At 34.6% G+C, this 18,402-nt stretch overlaps 1 protein-coding gene across 1 annotated transcript in view; it reads right to left on the bottom strand.

Moving 5' to 3' along the window:
- Nucleotides 1-1,878: 1,878 nt before the first annotated feature.
- The window catches only part of LOC114335546 (G protein-coupled receptor kinase 1), a 972,615-nt gene continuing 956,091 nt past the window's right edge, over nucleotides 1,879-18,402 (bottom strand). The window contains exons 13-14 of the mRNA XM_050659707.1: nucleotides 17,958-18,196; nucleotides 1,879-9,647 (exon numbers count right to left, since the gene is read on the bottom strand). Coding sequence (XP_050515664.1) covers nucleotides 9,486-9,647; nucleotides 17,958-18,196 — 401 coding nt within the window. The 3' untranslated portion in view covers nucleotides 1,879-9,485. The remainder of the gene's footprint in view (nucleotides 9,648-17,957; nucleotides 18,197-18,402) is intronic.

Genomic DNA, 18,402 nt, shown 5'->3' with positions numbered 1-18,402 from the left:
GGGCATTGGACAACAACACGAAATTTGGTAACTGGTGCTGGTATTGTACAGTCTACTAAATTATGTTAAACAAACGTTTCTGGCTACTACCAGAGGCGTACGACGGGGGAACGTGAATGGTTAACCCTTCCCAAATTCTACGCCACTGGCGGAATTGCTATTTTAGTGCAATTATTTGATTCTCCAATACCTTCTATGTAAATAACATACTATTCATTCGTAACGATAAGGCCATTAGTTTTCGAGATGTTTGAAGCTAAAAACCAAGAAGCACAATACATTAATCAAAATAAGTGTGCTTTTTCATTTTTAACTTCAAATATCTCGAAAACTAATGACTTTATCGTTATGAATGAAGAATATATTATTTGCATAGAAAGTATTGGAGAATCTAAAAATTATACTAAAATAGCAGTTTCATCAGCAGCGTAGAATTTGGGAAGGGTCAACCATTCACCTTCCCCTGTCGTACGCCTCTGGTAGTAGCCAGAAACGATTATTTAACATAATTTAGTAAGGTGTACAGTGCCTACACTTTCTGCAAAGTATCACACGGATATGTCAAATTATTTTAAAGTATTCTTTTTTTTAATAATTTATTCTTTTTTTAAACCTTTAAGAACTATGTGTGCCCTGTACTATAAAACTATTTGACATATTATCCTTATGGTACTTGGCAGAAAGTGTAGGTACTGTATACCGTACTAAATTATGTTAAATAATTGTTTGTGGTTAATACCAGAGGCGTACGACATTGAAAAGTGAATGGTTGACCCTTCCCAAATTCTACGCCACTGATGAAACTGCTATTTTATCATAATTTTTAGATTCTCCAATACTTTCTATGCAAATAAACTCTTCATTCGTAACGATAAAGTCATTAGTTTTCGAGATATTTGAAGTTAAAAATGAAAAAGCACACTTATTTTGATTAATGTATTGTGCTTCTTGGTTTTTAGCTTCAAACATCTCGAAAACTAATGGCTTTATCGTTACGAATGAATAGTATGTTTTTTACATAGAAAGTATTGGAGAATCAAATAATTGCAATAAAATAGCAATTCCGCCAGTCGCGTAGAATTTGGGAAGGGTTAACCATTCACGTTGCCCCGCGTCGTACGCCTCTGGTAGTAGCCAGAAACGTTTGTTTAACATAATTTAGTAGACTGTACAATACCAGCACCACTTACCAAATTTCGTGTTGTTGTCCCATGCCTGTCAGGAAATATTCAAAAATAAATAAAACAAAAGTTTAACTTTGACACCCTGTGTTTCGGTTATTATCAACTTTTGTACTAAAGTAAGTTAGCTTAAATCGACCTATTTTAAGCTCAGGAATCTAAGGTTAAGCTATGGCCCATTCTTTACCAAACACCCTGTATACTATACTAATAGTATTTATGAATGACAGTTTTATGGATTTCAAAAATGTGATTTGCATAAAATTTAATTACAATTTACGCCATTATTAATCAAAATTCAGAGTTGACGCAATGATATGGAATGATTATAATTTCGAGACGAATCTATTCATGTAAATTTTATTGTATTTGAGTGTCATTACATTTTCTATAAGATGTGTGCGGTGTCCTTTGAATATATTTATTAAGTAAAAAGTTTAGTTAAATATTATAAAGAATTGTACAGTTCCATCGAATCAGATATCTATATACAGAGTGCTGGCAATAAAAGCTATTACTATTAAGTTAGCTTGGTGTTTTTACCAGTGAGATGAACTTGAATGTTCAAGAAATATAAAAAATATCATTTGGAAACCTAACTATAATTTCATTATTCTGCGTAAAGGGAGAAGAATCTATAGTGGTTTCAAAGTAGAATAATTACTATAGTTACAACAATGGATGAGTAGAAAAACTGTTCTGTATTCGTATGAAAAAAACAATTTTTATTTGGTATTATTGTTACATAAATAAAATATTCATATAAATTCAGACTATTGAAATAAAATGCATAAAATAATAAAATAAATACTACAGTTGAGTCCACGAGTCTTTACCCGTGCATCATTAATACCTGGCGAGATAAAACACATACTTTTTATCTAGCATCATTCTCTTCCACGCATGAAACTAATGACAAACCAGCTACCGCCTGTTATTAAGTAAAAACACATGTTATTTTTATGAACGATCTAGACTCAGTACATTGAAAAGAGATAGGTACTAAAAAGACGATTGGGGATGTTTTAACATATTTTAAGTACAATTTCTGACGTTTTGGTTTATTTACTTTTGTGGCTGTCAGTTTGTTGAATTTGGCGCTGTTATTTTGTCGAATTTTTGCATTTTGAAGTTTTTTATAGTATACAAACAGTTGTTTTCACAACTAATTTTATATTGGGGTTTGAAATTTTATGGTAAGTTTATGTTATTTTACGATTAATTTTGACAACGTACAAAGCTAACCTCATTGACACAGTTAAGGAATGCTTGTGTTTAATGTTCCGCCAAAGTGAATAAAATAACAAATAGAAAATATGTTATTGAATTTTTTTATAAATTGTTTATTTATTTACTAATCAATGATAATAAAATAATTTATTAAGCTACTTCAAATGTAGCTGTAATTATGCACCAAAATTTTAAAGCAAAACTTAGATTTGACATTTTATTTATTTGATAACGTCAAATTTTATACTATAACCCGTGATCGGAGTAATACCTACTTACTGTCACTTGCTGTTACGTTTAGTTAATTTCCGACTTATTTCGTATGCTTTAAATGATGACGCACGGGTAAAGACTCGGGGACTCAACTGTAGATAGTTTTTTTAAAGTGAAAGGTTTAGTAAACTGTAATCTTAGTACATAACTCTTTTTCTTTGGCAAACATTCAATGCGAAAAAGGGCAATGTTGTTGGATCGATAGCAGCCTAAATCCGAATCTAGAAATAAGACCGAGAATAGAACAGGCCAGAAAATCTTTTTCTGACTGGAGGAATGACAGGACTGGGAAAGAAAAGACTATCGTGGCTAAGAAACATCCGACAGGGCTGAATTTTGAACAGCTAATAAGAACAGCTGAGAAGGCCAAGCAATTGTAACGGTAGTAGCCAACGACCTGAGGAGGGGCACTTTAAGAAGAAGTGCTTTGTAGGGGTCCTTTAGAGTAGGCAACCTACCACTTCCCAATTGGATTGTTTTAGTTTGGTTCTTGGAGTCACACTCTGTCACTATTTATGTCTTGGAGTCACTATATTTGTCTCCAAACTAACACCTTTGATAGTGTGAAAAGAAATGAAATGCTGGAAGATATTCGTAATCTAGGTGTACTTAACAAATACGAGGGCTATCCAGAAATTTCGATATGATCTGTAGCCGCTAGGGGTGGGGCTAGCGCGGCCATCTCAGCATCGTGGCGTTCTTCCGTTCAGTAGCTGTCCAGCCATGCTAGCGCGAAGTCACTGCAACCTCAATAGAGAAGGCACTTAGGAGGAGGAAGACAATGGTGAAGAAGGGCACAAGGGGGGTTTGAATGAAAGGATATAGCTAGACAGGCAAAGCCCCATCCAGGGTTAAGATGCCAAAAGAAGAAGAAGATGAATTGTTATAAAAAAGAGACAGTCATGTATTAAAAAAATGCATCCCGAAACACAAACACGAGTTTTAGGATGTGTTTGACTCTCACAAACTAAATAAGAAACCAAATGATGCTATAAAGTCGTAACAGACATTTTTATTGTTATTTAGATTAACAAACTTAACACCCTGTACATTACTTAACATTTTACCACTAACACGCACTATAACAATTACGAAAACGATGATGATTATGGTAAAAATGTTAATATGATATTAATTTATCTACCTTTTAAACTATCTATATTTTAGCTTGTCTTTACCCCGTAACTTACATATTAAACAACGTACATATTATATCAGTTTATAAGATATAACACAGTAACTGCTACGCTACTAGACACATGGGTACATTGAGCTAATACAGTCCTAGACCCTTCACTTGTTGCACTGTTTACTTTTATGTCTAGTGACGTCTAGAACGCCAGAAAATGTATAGAAACCAGTAAACATAGAAAGTTGACAGTTTATAGAACAGTTGTTTTTGAAGTTATGTAATATTTGAAAATAGTTGTCACTGTGTTAAAGTTGTAAACGTTATAAAGTATTGTAGTATTGTTGGTGTTTGAATAAAATTTTTTTTCTACGACCACTATTCAAAGTGCACTTTTCTGCACAGTTTTATATTAACAAAGTTGATATTTTCTCACAGTATAAGATTTATGACATTAGTGTGCAGAAAAGTGACGTTTCTGTACAGAAAAGAACTTTCCAGCACAGAAACGTCACTTGTCTGCACACTAATGTCATAAATCTTATACTGTGAGAAAATATCACAGTACCATTACATTCCACAATAAAATCATAAATATAATTATACCATGTTGAGATGAAACGGTTTTATTTAAGATATTATATTTGATAGAGCTTTTCAAAAAAGAACCGATTTAACTTATGTCCGAGAAATCTGCAAAATTCGTTACTTTAACACATTATTTTTGAACACATTTGGTATTTTACAAATGACTAGTTCATTCTGAGTAACATTATATCTTCTGCTTACATCTGTTGGTTAAAGTGTAGACAAATATACAACCTGTAAGACAATTATTATACTTAATTATCGAATAGAAATTAAATTATGTATGTTACAACTGTTTTATTTTACAATTTTATTCTTAATAAATATTTTATAATTATCAATTAACCAATAAGGATTTAGCAACCTCAGCAAGATACGTCGAATGAAGTAGGTATGGTGTAAATCCGTGACTGCGTAAATATAACGTCAAATGTGACATTATTTTGTAACAATTATTTAAAATAGTTTAAATTCAAACAAATTAAGTCAGTGCATTAATTTGTTAACTGATTTCTGTGTAATTTGTTTAGGTATAAGGAATTTAAATTGATTTGTATTAATTAAATACAGGTTAAAATCTTCGTTTGGAAATTGTGATTTTTATTTTTAGCAAAAACTGTGGTTATAGAAAAAGTATAGTGTGCAACACGTGCACAAAGGTAATTTCTCACTCGTCTGAATTGCGGCACTCGCTTGCGCCTTGCGCTCGTACCGCAACTTTTCAAACTCGTGAGAAATTACTACCTTTCTGCACTTGTTGCACAATATACTATTTAAAGCAGAGTAACAATATTATTTTCCGAAAATCGGGCCGAAATTTAGACATTTTTGACAACATTTTTGAATGAAACGTTCGATATTTCCTTATACTTAGCAGTTGCCTGGAAACGAAAAATAGCTGTACGGAAATGTTATTTCCTTACTGTAAGGAAATATTTTTTCCTTATATATCCACATCATATGTCTAATTGCAAGCGTTGCCATCAACATTGAATAGTTCGCCCACAAAGTTGAAGATTTCATCTTGGAACCAAGCTCCAAGAAGTATGCCATTACAACATTTTCTGAGAAAGAACTTGTATTTTTGTTCTTACGATAGTCCATGAAACGGTTGTATGAATAGTTATATTTGTCACTGGATTTTGTTGGCAATAAATCTAATGAATCAATATTCACTACTTCCATCAGTTCTGGAGGGGTACCAGGAATCGAACACTCATCATCACTCATGATTAAATTAGGTAATTTTGCTTTTTAAAATAATTACAATCACAGAAAACCCCAAAAATACTGCCAAAAATAAGCAAATGCGTCAAATTTGACAATTCAATATATTTGTTTCTATAGTAACAAAAGTTACAAAACCTGTATTTGGTGGCGTCACGAATATTTGAGTCAAAATAATATGTCTATTTGAGAATTTTTACATGTTTATTTTATTATAATTTAAATGTTCGATTTTCAGAAAAATAGTATGTACATATACCTTGTAGGAAAAGCCACATTCCCGGACTCTGTATTGCCTTGTCTCGGCTTGCGCCTCGACGGCAATCTTTACATCGTCCGGGAATGTTAAGCTTTTCCTACTAGGTACACAATGTACTATAATTATTGTATTTTTTGTAAGGATTATGGTGGTACGGGGGTTGCAACCCCCGATGATGGGGTTGATTAAGTTGAAACACTAATTACCGGAATATATTTATTTAAGTCACCATGTACGACAGTAACTAGTTGGTGTAAGGGATGGATAACGTCTCTACTCTAACCACCTCGGTTTCTGAATAATGAATAATCTCTTTTTTTACTTTCTACGTATCTATAAATAAATCGCAATTGTTTGTTATGAATGCTTGACCATACTTGAATGTAACCGTGAACTACTAATAGCAGTATAATTGCTGACTTCGGTGCTTTCAAAATGCGTGGCCTAGATTACAAAACCAATGTCACCCATTTACGAAATCCAAACAATGCATGTAAATAATATTTGCTTAAGACTTTTAAAAATTAAATCGATATGGATTAACTCTTATTTTTTGGATGCTATAAATTCTTTACATTTAACAATTACAACAATTACTTGGAATAGTTTCATGACAGTGACACCAGTGATGTGACATGATAGACATGAAAGTCACAGGTAACGGGCCGGATTAGCACAAACCTAGAAATTAGGTAGACACAAAATGTGTCTACTAGCGTGGCGCTTACTGTACAACCGAAAGGTTCATAATTCGCCAATTGGTAACCACAATAAATGTTAAAAACTATGACATAAAAATTGACAATTCGTCTACAATTTGACACGTTTACTATAGCTATTTTGATATAAAAAATAAATCTCTTTCTCTTTCTTATTCCTGCACCATTTGAGTGATTGTTTGACGCACACACCTATTAGTCTGCTTGTTCTCGAGACATGTCCTTATTTTAAATGCTTTATGTATCAAAAAAATACATAGTATAAATAAAAAACATGTCAACATAACTAAATATTTGTTATTTCCCCGGAAACGAAGTTATTAAAATCGAAAAATTACTGGCTGCGATTTTTCAACTGGAATATCTGGAGGAAGTCAATAGAAAAGGGGCACAATCTCGTGGGTATCGAAACTTTATTTTGTAGTTGTGATTTTTTTTTTTTTGAAGTTATACTTCTTTAGGCGCGATAGGGAGTGAATTTTTATTATTCTGCGCGCATGCGCACAGAGATAGTATGTTGTTTGTTACTAAATATTTTAAATTACATGTATCAGTCCAAAAAAGGCGTGGAAAAAATATATTAGTGTTTTTAGTAAATATATTTATTATAATTTTTGTGTCTTTGGATTTGTCTTCCTTTGGAGTAAGGTAATACGTATTATTAAAACATTTTTATTTAATAATTGACTTCGTCTATTTGTTACCGTGGTTTGTCATAATGTTCGAGAAACCGTCAAAACAATGCCTTCGTAGCCTCATTGGTACAGCATTCGACTACATATCGAGAGGTCCCGGGTTCAAATGCGGACATTTGCTGTTTTTTTTTGAATTTTTGGATTTTTGGAAAGTGGCAAGTAACTGTTAAAATCAGTTTAATATTTAATAAGATAAAAGTAAACTGTTAAAAGTATTTTATTTCGCTGAAATCATATAATAGAAGTATAACTTCTTACGTGCGTACAAAGTACACACACATTCTTTTTTCTTTTTAATTACTATTTCTTTTTGAAATATTCCCATGCATTATACCTATTCTACAATCATAATAAATATGCACTAGAAATGAACAAACCAAGACACATTGAATGTTCGAGGAGCACTCCCAAATCATGATTTACAATGTTTATACATTGTAAATCCCAAATCATGATTTGCATAGTTTATACATTGTAATTCATGATTCGGGAGTACTCCTCGTAACATTCAACTTGTCTTGGTTTGCTTATTTATAGTACATCTTTATTGTGATTTTAGTATAGCTATGCCCAAAAGGCTCTTGGATATATTCTCAAAAATTCTCGGAAATATTATGGAAAGTTCGCGGACACATTCTTGAAACTTCTCTATTTTCCTATTCTATAGGAAAAAATAAAATTAAAATTGAATATAACACATATAAAAGCGCTAATATTTTAGTGGAATGCAAAAAGTTAATAGAAAGAAATTACGATTTACATATTCCAATTTTTTTTACTCAAAAGAGTGGGGTAATTAAAGGGATAGACAAAAATATTTCAGAAAACGAATTAAAAGGTATTATTGTTCCAAGATACGGCAATTTTAAAGTAATAAACGTTAAAAGAATAAAGCGAAAAGAAAATGATCAACTGGTGGAGACGGGTACGATAGTGGTGCCTTTCAGAGGCCAAATGATTCCAAAACACGTAATCATTGAACGAATGATATACCAAGTGGAACCTTATGTTCCAAGAGTAATACAATGCCTTAATTGCATAAGATACGGCCATGATACGTCACAATGTCGAGGTAAGAAAAGATGTAGCAAGTGCGGACAGGAACATGATTCAGCTGTATGCGATTTAACAGATCCCACTTGTATATTATTCTCGAGAGTATTTCTCGGAAATACTCTCAAGAATTTTCCATTGAAAGTTTCCGGGAATATTCGTGGCCTGGAGAATATTTCCATTTTTTATATGCGAATACTCTCGGAAACTTTCCAATGTTCGCGAATATTCGCTTGGAAATATTCTCGACTCACATCACTAAAAACGGCGCAGATAATTCAATTGTTTATAAGTGATTTTTTTTGACGAAAAGTCTTAGATTTAAAATATTGTTTAATATTTTATTTCAATTATTTTTAATTGTTTTATTACAGTAAACTTTGTATCTGAGTCTTTTCGTCGAATGAGGCCAAAAAATAATGCTTAGAGATTTGAACGTTTTCATCTAGAATGGTTAATTGTTTAACGACATTGAAAATTGAAATGTATGAAAGAAGTTTATTTTTGCTTAAATGTTAATAAAAAACCATGACACAGAAAAAAATTCGATACCCACGCCTTTTCTATCGATTTCCTCCAGATTTTCCAGTTGAAAAAAAGCGGTCAGTAATTTTTCGATTTTTCAAGTGTTTTTCTTGGTTTCTTTTCCTGGCTTCGTTTCCAGGGATATATAAACTGGCTGTAAACTATATAAATATGTAGTTAGTGAGCGTATCAAGAAAACATAGATACGTTTAACATGTATCTATAAAAAATAGTCCAGTCAGCGGAGCTTTTACGGCTATTACCTACAGAACAGCTTTTCTTTCAAACAATATACATCGTAATCAAACTATCGTACACATCCGTTCATACTCTCATTCATAAGCAGAAGTCCCTAAGAAGAAAATGCATAAATAATAATATAAATACGTTTAACGAAATACATCAAATTATGTTTCAAAAATTGTCATGTTTCATCCCCTTTCTATTAAAAACGGATCTTTCTATCACGCAAAAACGATATAGTGCCTAGTAGAACTGTGTCGTCGGTGTTTTATCTTCTAGGTTCAATCCTATATAGCCCGATCGTTTGTTACATCTAATCGGAGTGAAAGATTTGTTTTCATTTTTGTTTATTGAAATTTGTTGTTAGTTGCCGTTTGTATTGCGCGCTGTTATGATGGCGTTCCTGTTGTTGCTGTCAGTGCCGTAGATCTTGCCCGCCTTCTTCGCCATCGAACCCAGCAACTCCTGTGACAGTTTGTGCGCTGATTTCAGTGATGTGAGCCATTCTTTTAGGCCTATTTCGTCCTAAAAAAACCAAAATTAAAAAAATAACAAGATTTTAGCATAAGAAAAGAAAATAAGAAGAATTCACAGTTGACTTTGTCACAAAACGCTGACGCAGGCGTTGACAGAAGATTTGACAGACGGAGAAGAAAAATTGACATGACTATGTTTCTATGTTGAATATCACCGGTGTCCAATCCCCTTTCATTTGACGTCTCGTAAGTCACGATCGAACCAATAGCAACGGAGATACGATATAGTGCCCTTTTGGCAATGCCACCATCTTTGTTTTTTGTCTCAACATATTCGTCATCCACTGCCTTTTGTAACGAACCCTCTTACGTCACGATCGGACCAATAACAACGCAGGTATGATGTAATGCCTTTCTGGCATGCTCCAATACGCATGGCACATAATGCATTCACCTCCATTTTTCATCCGCTTTTCAACGATACCTCATACGTCATCCTACGTTAAGCCGTGTTTGCTCTGAACCCTTTTTCTTCGTTGGAGGACTGTAAAAAGCCAACGAGGGTATTCAGCACTTTTCGTGATGTCCTATCTTTTTTGCACAATGGTTTCTGCTGTAGGAAATTCACAAGGTTTAAAGATGGTTTGATAGGTTCTTTATTTCAGCGCATTCCACAGCACTAAGCGAACGTAGATTCCACAAAAATATATTTTTTCTCGTTGAAATTATTTGATAGATATGATATTTAATTTTCTGACTGTTGCTCTGGGTTACCGATTCCAAAAAACTACTCGTCCCCCGTGAAATAGTATACGTACTTGTTTTACTTTAATTTATATTGACAATTTAAAATATTTTATACAAATTAGGATCGAACATACCGCCGCCCTTGAAGTTATATAGGGATACACTTCAATAAAGAAAGGTAGTGACTAATTACTTAAAAATCGGCTCGCTTAGGCTGTGGCTTGCAGAATTACAATGACTTATTATACAATACTTATACATACATACCTAAATACTACATAAATGAAAGAAAATTTAAAAGTAGTTGTTTCGGTTAAAGTAAAAAAAAAAAATAAAAACCGAATGTTTATTGTTCATGGGGTAACGGGCACAGTTTAGTAATGCTACGTTTGATAGTTCCATTTGGGGTAGCGACGCTCACGACGCGCACAAGTCCGTCTTTGCCAGGATGAAGAGCACTTATACGTCCACGGGACCATTGATACGGAGGAAGACCATCATCCTTCAGGAGCACCATCTGTCCTTGTAATTTGGCCGTGTCTTTGCTATATCTCCACTTTTCTCGTTGCTGCAGAGTATGCAAGTATTCATTTTTCCACCTCGACCAAAAGTGCTGCATCATACGCTGCAAGAGCTCAAATCGGGTGAGCCGGTTGATCGGAAAATCCTCATAGTCTATAGCAGGAACCATGTTAAGCGGATGACCAATGAGAAAATGGCCTGGAGTCAGCACTTCCATATCATTGGGATCGTTGCTCATAGGAAACAGGGGTCGAGAATTTAATACACCTTCAATCTGAACTAAAAGAGTATATAATTCCTCATAGGATAAAGGATTGGAATTGTTTATAATACGGTACAAGTGAGTTTTTATTGATTTTATGGCACTCTACCATAGCCCCCCAAAGTGTGGAGATCTGGCAGGAATGAAATGCCATGTTATTTTATTTTCTTGAGAAAAATCTCGGATGGCATTTGTTTTTAATACATTATATATACCTTGCAGCTCGTTGTTAGCTCCAGTGAAATTTGTACCATTATCTGAATACAAATCGGTGCATAGACCTCGTCTCGCAACAAAACGTCTTAAGATGCTCAAGAAGCATTCCGAAGTTAATTCACTAGCTAATTCAATGTGAATCGCTTTAGTAGTTAAACAAACGAATACGCAAATATATGCCTTAGTAAACCGACGATTTCGAAATTTCGATTCCTTAAGTTTGAATGGTCCAGCGTAGTCGACGCCAGAGCGCGCAAAGGGATGAGAGATATTGACTCGAGAGGGTGGTAAATCCCCCATTAAATTGTCCATGGGTTGAGCATTGCTTCTAAAACATGGAATACATTTACGAAGAACATTTCTGACCACATTTCTACCGTTTAATGGCCAAAAGGATTGTCTGACGAAGGATAGCGTCGCCTGGGCTCCAGGATGAAGGTTTCGCTTATGCTCATAAAATATAATTAATTCTGTCAGAGGATGCTTATGTGGAAGTAAAACCGGATGTTTAGCTGAGAATTGGATAGAAGCGTGTCTTAAGCGACCTCCCACCCTGATTATGTTTAGGTCGTCAAGGAATACGTTCAGAGAGCTTAATTTGCTGGAAGGTTTGACTTTACCATGAGACTTTAATTGGTGAATATCCTCAGGAAAGCTTTCTCTCTGAACGTGTCTAACAAGATGATGTGTGCTTTGGACCATCTCCGTTAAGGTGAGATCTCCAATTATCCGGAATTCCCTTGAAGTCTTGGCGTTGTAGATAAATCGAAAACAATAGGCCAGAACGTTCCGAAGTTTAGTATAACTAGAATATCTATTAACTAGTGAAGATAATAAGATTGAATGAGATACTTGAGATGATAGAACAATAGATTTTGGATTAAGTTCCATTAAATCGAGATCAGGAGTATGAGCTGTGAAGTTCGATATATGATTGTTTGAGGGCCAAGTATCCTGAGATTGCAACAAAAATGAAGGTCCATGCCACCATAAATCACATTCATGCAATTCGGACGGACTAGCTCCTCTAGATATTATGTCGGCAGGATTTACATTGGAGGGTATATGATGCCACTCATCTATTTTTGTCAATTGCTGGATTTCGGATACACGATTGCATACGAATGTTTTTAAAGTGCGAGGTTCAAGACCCAACCAGCATAGAACAATTGTGGAGTCGGTATAGAAATAAATTTTTGAGAAAGTAAGTTCTAAAGATTCGATTACGTTTTTAGTTAGGCGAGCAAGAGTAAGTGCTCCACACATTTCCAGTCTAGGTAGTGAAATAGCCTTTAACGGAGCAACACGTGATTTAGCGCACAGTAAATTGCTAAGTATACGACCATGTATATCAATAGATCGTACATATATGCAAGCTCCATATGCATTTATTGAACTATCGGAAAAGCCATGTAGCTCAATGTAAATAGTATCTTTCGTGGTGACTTGACGAGGTATATTAAAAGAATTAACGAGAGTAAAGTTGTCTATAAACGATTTCCAGATCTTATAGAGTTCGACAGGAATAGGATCATCCCAGTTAAGTCGCTGAATCCATAATTTTTGCATTAGAACTTTTGCTTGAACGATCATGGGCCCAAGGCAACCTAGAGGATCAAAAATAGAAGCTATGGTTGATAGGATTGTCCTTTTTGTAATAATGGATGGATTTGCTGTTATCCTTGTATTGTAGATAAATGAGTCAGTTAAAGAATTCCACGATATGCCAAGAGTTTTACTGTTTGGTGAATCTGTTATTATATATTCTTCTTTGTGATCGTCTACATTTATATCTGATAGCAGGGCCGTACTGTTTGATGAAAATTGTCTTAGATTGAAGCCATAGGAACTTAATATTGAAGTTAAGTTTCGACGAAGAGAAATCAAGCCTTGTTCAGTTGAAGCACCTGTGACCACATCATCGACATACGTATCTAGGTTGAGCTTACGACTTTCTTCAGGAAATGTAGCCAAAGAATGTATAGAAATTTCCTTTAAGCATCTAGTAGCTAAATATGATGAGCTTGCCAAGCCGTATGTCACGGTGTTTAACTGATAGATGGTAATTTCTTGGGAAGGATCATTTCGCCATATCACGCGTTGAAGGTTACGCTGTGCTGGTTCGACCAGTACTTGTCGATACATTTTGGCAATGTCACCGGTAAATACGAAGTTGTGCTGTCTAAATCGTAGCAATATGGAAAAAAGATCGCTTTGAACAACAGGGCCCACCTTGAGTGTATGATTTAGTGATATGCCGGTAGAAGTGGGACACGAGGCATCAAAAACGATACGAGTTTTAGTGGTAAGACTATCATTCTTTTCGACAGCATGATGAGGCAAATAATACAAAGGAGAAGAATCAGGTTCAAGATCCGAAATTTTAGACATGTGTCCAAGCTCGATGTACTGTGACATAAATTCGCAATAGGCTTGTTTTAGAATGGGATTTTTCTGAAGCTTCCTTTCGATTGATAGAAATCGTTTAAAAGCTATGTCATAAGATTTGCCTAGTTGTGCAATTTGAGGTTTAAGAGGAAGACTCACTTGAAAACGTCCAGTGTCGTCGCGAATTGTGGTACATTGAAAATGGACTTCACATTCTTCTTCTTCCTTAGTGTATTTAGAAGGAATCGTAATATAATTCTCTTCAATTTTCCAGAATTTTTCGATACAGGCCTGAAGAGGATCGGCCGATAAAAGAAAGCAAGAACTGGGACCAGAATGGTAGCAATAAGCTTGTGAAGGAACTGGGCCACTAACTACCCACCCCAATTTCGTTTGTTGTAAAAATGGTTGACCTTTATTACCCTTTATTTGTCCAGAACCCATGAGATTAAAAAATAAACCTGCACCAATGAGTAGGTGTACTTCAGAAGGATCGTAGAACTGAGGGTCAGCTAATGTGATATTATTGGGTATATTAATATAAGAAGGGTTGATTGAATGCTGTGGTGTTAGATCGGTTATTTGATTAATTACGAGAGCAGGCATTTTGAAAGTGAAATCTCCGTTTAAAGATTTTACTTCTAATTTTACACGTTTAGTAAGTGAAGTTGTAACGTGATTTATACCTGTTATAGGTAGGTTAACATGTTCATATGGAAGATTTAGTTTCTCAAATAGTTCTTGAGTAATAAAATTGGATTGGCTTCCACTATCTAAGATGGCTCTGGCCAGTGTGGGTTGCCGATTTTTGTCAAATGTTTTTACTACAGCAGTAGCTAACAGTATGAATGAATTGGGATTTTGATTAAATGAATATAAGTTACAGGATGTCTCTGGTTGTCTAGAAGTGCTAGGATTATTTTGATGAGATTGGGGAAGATTAGATGTGGAAGATATATGGTTTTTATTATGATTTTGCGACTCGGATTGAGTTCTATGTAAAAGGCTATGGTGTTTATTTTGACAAGTCTTACAAAAGTAGCTAGATTTACAATCCAAAGTTTTATGTCCGGACCTTAAGCAATTGGTGCACAGATGAAGCTCCTTTGCTTTTGCAAAACGGTCCGGTATCGGCATGGCATGAAACTTAGAACAAGAGTAGATAAAATGGTTATCTGAGCATAAACTGCACCTTGGTGGCACTTGAGCTAATGCGGTAAGGGTTGAAGATTTGTCAGATGACTTGACATTATGCCAATCTCTTTTATGAGATATCTTTTGGTCGCATTTTTGTTCAACAGATTCTAAAATTTTACACCTTTCTGATAAAAATTTTAAGAAGTGTTTCACATCGGGAGATTGCTTTCCTGCTGAGACTCTTTCCCATTCTTTTCGAGAATTGATGTCAATTTTGGATGTTAAAAGATATATTAGAATGGTACTCCACTCGAAAACGCGTTCCCCTAAGTTTTCCAAGGATTTGAAATGGTTGACGAAAGTGTCTAAAAGTTTTCTCAAGGAACGAGACGACTCATCTTTAGTAGGACTTAGCTCGAAGATGGATTTGACGTGAGCATGAATAATTGCCCTTTTGTTTTCATAACGGTCGCACAATAGATGCCAAGCCGTTTCATAATTTGCTTCGGTTGCGGAGAGTGCTCCAATAATTTGAGCGGCTTCTCCCTTTAGACTGGATTTAAGATAATAAAATTTTTCGATTTTATGAATAGTAGGATTGTTCTCAATAAGTGCCTCAAAGGTTTCTTTGAAATTTGTCCAATTTTCATATGTGCCAGAATATATGGGCAAAGGGATTGGTGGTAAATATGAATTAAGACGATGAGAGTTGAGCATTGGCGAAGATGACATGGATGAAGATGACCCATGAATGGGTGGTTGCTCCGTTGATGTGGGATTGAGAAGTAATGTTGCTTTAGCTACTAAGGCATAATATTTGCTTTCGAACTCTCCTCGTTCATCATCTTGATTGCCGAGGTTAGAGGTTGTATCAAATAAACAAATACGTTCAATGTCACACTGTACCTTTTCAAACTCAACAACTGACTCCTTTAAGGCATCCAGACGCGCTTGTAATTCAAGACGGATTGTGTCAGATAAAGGAGTTACACATTTTTCAAGGAAAGTGTTAAAACGAGTCACTGTGGATTTAACAGTGCCACGACGAGCTACAAGATGTTTAAGGTCTTCAGCACTAGCCATTTTTATCAATTAATTAACGCTAATAGGTTTGAGAGAAGGTTATAAATTTACTGTGTTTTGTGGAATATACTAATTAATAAGAATATTGCTAGCTATTAGTTGCAGTACCAAGTTAAAATAAGTAGATAAGCTAAGTAAGCAATAAAAAATAAATTGTTGAAGATGTGGATTAGGTATAAGGATGATACGGCTATGTTGGGCCAAATATTAATAATGCTTAGGATGTCTTTATTATAAGTAAATTGATTTGAAATGCGTTGATTATATTATAATTAAACGATATTCCCTTCGATGGGTGCTGCTATGGTAGGCTGGTTGTTGTATATTATGTATTAATTAATATGATTAATATTGTAGATTATTATACAAATAATATCTGATAACGTTTATTTCAATATTTAGATATGTTAATTAGCTTAAAGAAGTAAGTTTTTTTTTTTAAGATATAAATCCAAAAATTATAATTTGTTTTTAAAGAAATGTGCCAAATGTTTAATATTTTGTATGATAAAGTAGAAAGAATATGAACTAAAACAAAACCATATGCCAATAAATTATATACTCTCAAAGCAAGATTAAAATAAGTGAATCAAATATTCTAACCTTACTTCTCGATGCTGCAAGCTGTAGGTACCAAATTCAGACGAAGGGATCGATGTTTTCTTCGGGTGTCAAAAAATCCGGACGAAGTAGACCAATGTTTGCTCTGAACCCTTTTTCTTCGTTGGAGGACTGTAAAAAGCCAACGAGGGTATTCAGCACTTTTCGTGATGTCCTATCTTTTTTGCACAATGGTTTCTGCTGTAGGAAATTCACAAGGTTTAAAGATGGTTTGATAGGTTCTTTATTTCAGCGCATTCCACAGCACTAAGCGAACGTAGATTCCACAAAAATATATTTTTTCTCGTTGAAATTATTTGATAGATATGATATTTAATTTTCTGACTGTTGCTCTGGGTTACCGATTCCAAAAAACTACTCGTCCCCCGTGAAATAGTATACGTACTTGTTTTACTTTAATTTATATTGACAATTTAAAATATTTTATACAAATTAGGATCGAACAAGCCGTCTGACAATTACGACCGGGTGTTGCAATTTAGGGGTTGTGCTCAAACACAGGTTGTATAGATGTAATGGATTTTGACAAGAGCTATGAGTCATGCCAAAACAGTACTCAAGTTTACGTGTTATTTGCAAGGTTATAGCTCTTGTGAAAATCCATGAGGTCTACTTACTCATGATTAATAACTATATAAAATGTTGTTCTGAAGCCATATCTTCATCTTGGGCTACCAACATTGCGTCGTCTGCATAACAGAGTATTTTTACTGCTTTGTTTCTCATTCTGTGTCCTCTTTCTTTGTTGACGGTTTTGATGATTTCATCCATGATTAAATTGAAGAGCATAGGACTCAAAGAGGCTCCCTGCCTTATTCCACTGCTTATGTCTATAGGTTCTGCATCTGTAAGTTGTCCATCTATTCCGACTTTCTTTTTGTTGGTTTGGTAGATGTTTTAAATAGTTTTTATGATATCTAGTGAAACTTATCTATTATACAGAAGATCGATTACATCTTTGAGTCTACTCTGTCATATGCTTTCTTCAAGTCAATCATACATGGAAATGCTGGTCTATTACACTCTAGAGCTGGATATCAGTCAATAAAATTCTCTTAGTCATTTCAGTTTGACCGTCAGTTCGCTAATTCATCCTCTTTTGGTTTCCATCGATTTTTGTGGGTGATGACACACAGGGAAAAAATATAAGAGCTGCTTGTTTGTCAGCATAATATGCATAGGATTTATTATGTCCTTTAGGCTCTAAATTTCAGAAAAAATCGGTAGTTAAAAGAAACGTCCTTTTAATAAGCTTCTAATTGTTGAATTGTGGGGGTTTGAATTCCATATTCAGTATTTCTTGAGTTCAATGCCTCTTTATGTTGGCGGTCAATAGTACATTAGATTAGTTATAGTTATTAAATATTAATTTAATATACTTACGGGATTTGTAAGAACTACTTTTCCATCACGCAGCCTGATTACAATGCAGTTTTCATTTTTGACTTGCACCAAATCGGGACTAACTTCTTCGATCTGGTCCATAAATACTAACTCCGGCTTTGCTGAGTCCGGATGAAGTTCTAACCTATTGGGGTACAATTTGGCGTACCTCATCTGCCAGCTGGACGTCCATGGTCCTCCTAATTTCTTAACGTACCCGTGTAAAATGCAGTCTGTTTCTAAAAATGAATCAAAGATTAAAAAATCACAAAATCGCAATAATCTCTAAGTTTAATATAATATTTTGGCCATGTTATGCGACACCCAGAGAGATATAGTATACTCCATGATACAAAGAATACAGATGATATAATCATGCGCAGGACGGTGAAGTGGGCGTGTTTATATGGTGTGACGTTGTGACGTAAGTGGAGAGTGAAAACCT

This window comes from Diabrotica virgifera, chromosome 8, assembly GCF_917563875.1.
Source record: "Diabrotica virgifera virgifera chromosome 8, PGI_DIABVI_V3a".
NCBI lineage: Eukaryota > Metazoa > Arthropoda > Insecta > Coleoptera > Chrysomelidae > Diabrotica > Diabrotica virgifera.
Note: the sequence above shows the minus strand (reverse complement) of the source record. Positions and strands in the feature narration are given on the sequence as shown.